Source organism: Myotis brandtii, unplaced genomic scaffold (assembly GCF_000412655.1).
Source record: "Myotis brandtii unplaced genomic scaffold, ASM41265v1 scaffold326, whole genome shotgun sequence".
Lineage (NCBI taxonomy): Eukaryota > Metazoa > Chordata > Mammalia > Chiroptera > Vespertilionidae > Myotis > Myotis brandtii.
Window position 1 is genome coordinate 323,069 of NW_005362534.1, and position 5,225 is coordinate 328,293.

Genomic DNA, 5,225 nt, shown 5'->3' on the forward strand with positions numbered 1-5,225 from the left:
CAAGTTTTCTGAGTTTTTGTTTTAGTATACATTTAAAAAATGTTAACTATTAGTGACAGTTTTAATAACGGGACCTAAGGGCAAATGCACGCTATAGTAATCCATTTTATGTGCCTATGATTTTCTTGGACAGCAGTTGACCTACAGCAGTTGGTTATTGTCAAGAACTTAAATCAGTGCTTTAACAAGAGGAAAATAAACAGGAGCCAGATGGACCTTTAAAGATTTCCTTGATCATTAAATAGGTGGCTCTGCTGACTTCCTAGGTTATTATCTGAAGATTAGGACTGGAGAGGTTTATGTTTGCTTTAGGTCAGTTCCCAGGTACTTTCTTTGGCACAAATGACCGAGTATCACCACCACCACCATCATTAGGAAATGGAAAGCAGTGTTGCTGAGACAGCTAACCAGTGATGTGGCTTTTGAATTAATTCAGGTTTTACAAACTATTTTTCTAATTAAAAAATATACATAGTCACTTCATTACAAGCAGAAGTTGAAAAGTTATAGGGCTTTTTGTTGTTTTAAACACTGCTTTATGGTTTATTTCCAAAATTTGTTTTAGGTTTTCTTTTTCTATGTCAATTTAGGTATTTTCCTAGACCTTCCCCACCAAAATAAAACTGAAATTTGATATATTTTTTAAAGTCATACAAAAAGGATTGCTGTAAAAGCAGATGTTGTTTAAATTATTTTACAGTTGTCAAAAATAATCATGCCATTTGCAGTTTTCACTGCCAAATGATAAAATTCTGACATCTGTTTCAGTTTATCCTTTTTATTTCTGTTCTACTCATGGTGATTGTTCACAATTAATAACAGTTTAGTAGGAATAAATGCAGAAATCACCTCTTTGTTTCAGATAATCTGTCATATCTGAGATCTGTCTGTTAGTAAGAGGCAGAACTCTACCAGAACTCTAGTTTCCTGACCCCGGGTCTGGGATTCTTGCTCTGGTCCTGTATATTTTCAGTGGAAGGTGACCATCACACCATTCCGTCAGAGGCAGTGCCTAACGATTGACAAATCTCAAGAGGGCAAGGAGAAGGATGCTCTAGGGGCAGGGGATTGTAATAGATGCAGGACCACAGGAGCTAAAACAAAATAGAAGTTTCTCATGCACAGATGCAAAGGTGGGCAGTATAGGGCTGGTATGGTAACTCCACAGCTTCTGCCTTTCTGCTCACCACCCCTGAGATGTGACCCTTGTCCTCACAGTCAAGATAAAGCTCCAGCTATCACATCCCATTGGCCAGGATTTAGTTGCATGGCCCCACTAGCTGTAAGGCAACGGAAAAATATACTCTTCATTCTGGCCACCTATGCATCCACTTACAAATTGTATTACTGTGGAATGAGAGAAGAATGAATTCCTCTCTGCCACTGAGGGATTTAGAGTTGAATATGAAATGAGACAATTTATTTGCTCTATTACAAAGCCCTCTTATTCCTCCTGTGCATTTGGGACCTGTGCATTTGTTAATTGAAAAGGGCAATTCAAGTGGAGAAGCATTTTAAAAATGGTGTATACCTACTTGAAACATTTTCTTTTAACTTAAAACAAATAAATACAGATTTACCGTCCTTCAGAGGTAGGGTCAAGGCCTTTTGAGTACTGATCTTCTGATTGGTGTTCTGATGGGTCTTTCTTGCATACATCATACCTGTAATGCGTCAACTATGATATTATTCTGTGCCAGCTTCTTTAAAGTGAGGCAAAAGCTTAAAAACATTGCAAAGCAACCTCAGTGCAGAATTCTGATCACTGCCACCACCCCTGTCCTTGCCAATGTTTTATGGTTGTTGTACTGACATTTGATTAGAGGGCAGTATGTTTAATGGTTTTCCTTTATTAAGTCTTTCCAAAGTATGAAATTTAATTTTCTTATGAACAGCAACTCCCTTTTAAAAAAACATTATTTCATTGGTTTATATGATATTTAGTTATATTAAAATAACAAGTGCATCTGTTAGAAATAGGTATGGCTGTATTGTAAATCAAAACTGACTGTTTATATGTATACAACTTGACTGGTCGTTTGTGCCATAGAAAGCACCTGGGAACTGACCTAAAGCAAACATAAACTTCTCCAGTCTTAATCTTCTTTAGGTACTAACATAGGTGAGAATGAAGTTGTCATGTTGTATGAGAGCAGCACTTTTCTAACTTTTTGGTCTCAGGACTCCTTTACACTTCTAAACATTATTGGGAACCCTAAGAGCTTTTTATTTATGTGCGTTTTATCTGTTACTATTTTTCTTTTAGAAGTCAAAACAGAACAATATAACAATATTAATCTATTTAAATAACAATAATAAACCCATTATACATTTTAACATAAATACGTTTGTGTGTCCGTCATTCTTTCAAGTGCAAAATGGTGTTCCACAAGAAAAGTGGCTTGTTCAGTTTGCAACTCAATTGCCCAAGTCTTTTCCTTAAAATGACCATCTACTGTGATATGCAGCAGCAAGAAGTGTTTTTTGTGTATTCCTCATTTTATCGTGTAGGTTCCTAAAAAGACATGTACTTGAGAATTGAAATTTAATAAGACATGTACTGCTTCATCAAATACATCCTTAACTAAAACTGGTTTGTTTTTTAACTGCAAGGGTATGGCATTGAAGGATCAAAAGCCTTGATTCATGTTAAGTGCTACCAATTTATCCATCATTGTTTTGTGCCATAAGTGTAAATGCCAGCACAGTGAAAAAGATTGAGTGTTATTATGACTATAGTTTTGACTTCATCAGCCCTCCTCATGGTCTGAGAACCGCCTCCAGAGAGCCACAGATCACACTTTGAGAACTGTTGTCCTAGATCAGTGGTCGGCAAACTCATTAGTCAACAGAGCCAAATATCAACAGTACAACGATTGAAATTTCTTTTGAGAGCCAAATTTTTTAAACTTAAACTATATAGGTAGGTACATTGTTATTAACTTAATTAGGGTACTCCTAAGGCTTAGGAAGAGCCACACTAAGGGGGCCAAAGAGCCGCATGTGGCTCACGAGCCGCGGTTTGCCGACCACTGGTCTAGTCTGTAAACTGTAAATCAGATATTACTACAAGGGCAAAGAAGATGTGAAGAGTCATGGTTTTCTACAGAGAAGAGATTCCTCTCCCCTTGACCACCCTAATTTTGAAGTTACTTTTTAATCTTAGAATAATTGGATAATGTTAGAATAATTGGAAATGTTGATGAAAGTTGAAGTGATGACCATGAATCCCCATTCATTAATGTTTGTGAGTCCTCATCTATTAATGAAGTAATTAGGGTCTCCTAAGGCTTAGGAAGAGCCACACTCAAGGGGCCAAAGAGCCGCATGTGGCTCTCGAGCCACAGTTTGCCGACCACCATCCTAGATGGTCATCTACAAACAGTAAATGTTAGTGGTGCTATGGGCCTTAGTCTTGTACTTTTCAGAGGGAATGGTGAATGTTTGGTTAATCTGGAAATTCAGTGAGACTGGTTAACTGGAGTTTGTACTTCATGAAAAACTTCCATGAATTTTAGAATGGTCATTCCAAACTGAAATTTTCAATATTGATTTGTTTGGAGTCTGTGAATTTTTATTTCAGCAGTATTTTCTAGCCTGTTTTAGTTTTTATACTGATTTTATTGATCGCTACTAATCTTAGGGATTATTTCTTTTAAGAATATTTTCCAGGTCTCCCAGGAATATTTTCAAGGCTTGATTTTATTGCAAAATTATATTAAAGATGCACAATGCACTGTTAAAATGATTCCCTTCACGTCTTATCTCTATTTTGTATTGTTGTTTTTCCATTGAAAACTGCTAAAATTATACCTGAAAGTTTTTAGGGAGAATGAAAAATGCACAGGATTATTATTTGGGACAGTACTAGGGAGTAGGAAATTCTCTTTAAAAAGAACCTTTATTTAATGCAATATTCTACTTCAACATGAAAAAGGTTATAGATGAAAAGCAAAACAATTTAAAAGAATGCAGGCTGTGTATTGGATGCGTTATCATCCAAGATGTCTTTTTAAATTATTAACATATAATTTATGGGCCTACCTAATTTAGAGATTAATGGCTCCCTATTTAATTTTTAGAATATGCTCGAGTTGCTGGAAGAAATGCCAAATGGAGTTCCACCTGAAAAAGTAAAAAGTTATATCTATCAGCTAATCAAAGCTATTCACTGGTGCCATAAGAATGATATTGTTCATAGGGGTAAGTATGGAATTTTTGAAATACAAATGTTCAAACATCAAAGTTAACAGTAAAATACTTCATATATTACTATCATAATATTTCCATAGACACTGAAATTCCATTGAAATTAAATACATTTTGTAAGTACAGGATATGAGACCTTGTTTGCCTTCCAAGTCTCATTTTGTATCACAAAAAAGAATGGACGGCCAATTTACTTGGATATTATGGTGAGATCTCTGTATTTGTATAACCATATTCACTCTTAACTCTAGAATCACCTAGTGTTATAAAGAACTCAACAGGCCCTAGCCGGTTTGGGTCAGTGCATAGAGCATTGGCCTGTGGACCAAAGGGTCCTGGGTTTGATTCCATTCCAGGGCACATACCTCGGTTGCAAGCTCCTCCCTAGCCAAGGCCCTGGTAAGGGCACGTGCAGGAGGCAACCAATCAATGTGTTTCTCTCACATCTGTATTTCTCTCTGTCTTTCCCTCTCTCTTCCACTCTCTCTATAAATCAATTGAAAAATGTCCTCGGGTGAGGATTAAAAACAAAAAACTCAACAGGTTCAAACTTTAGCGCTTACTGGGTGGGGGACAGGGGGATCCTCTCCATTGCCTTTGGTTCTTCAGTTAGACCAGGTAATGTGAAACAAACCCCAAATCAGACTTTAGAGATAGTCACTAAGTCACTGACACCACCCCCCTCCCAATCACATTAACAGTCATTGCTTATTCCCTTAGAGACCAAGATCTCCAGTCTGTACCTTTACCTCCTAAGTTTCCTTACCTGTTACTAAAAACTGCCCATTGTTGCAGGTCACATGCATGACCAACTTGACATAAAGGCCATGATTATACTTTCATAAACTGTTTTGTTTTATCCTTTATGACCATGAATTGCACTGTCTTTAACTCTATACCATTTATCTAATCTAATAAAAGACAAACATGCAAATTGACCATACCTTCACTACACCTTAAGCCACGCCCAGCAGCCAATCAGAGCGACTATATGCAAATTAACCCAACCAAGATGG

General features: G+C 36.8%; 1 protein-coding gene across 1 annotated transcript in view; it reads left to right on the plus strand.

The window, feature by feature from the left end:
• The window catches only part of CDKL5 (cyclin-dependent kinase-like 5), a 188,021-nt gene that overhangs the window by 117,065 nt on the left and 65,731 nt on the right, over positions 1–5,225 (plus strand). Inside the window, exon 6 of the mRNA XM_005870937.2 lies at positions 4,083–4,203. Within this exon, the coding sequence (XP_005870999.1) occupies positions 4,083–4,203 (121 nt within the window). The remainder of the gene's footprint in view (positions 1–4,082; positions 4,204–5,225) is intronic.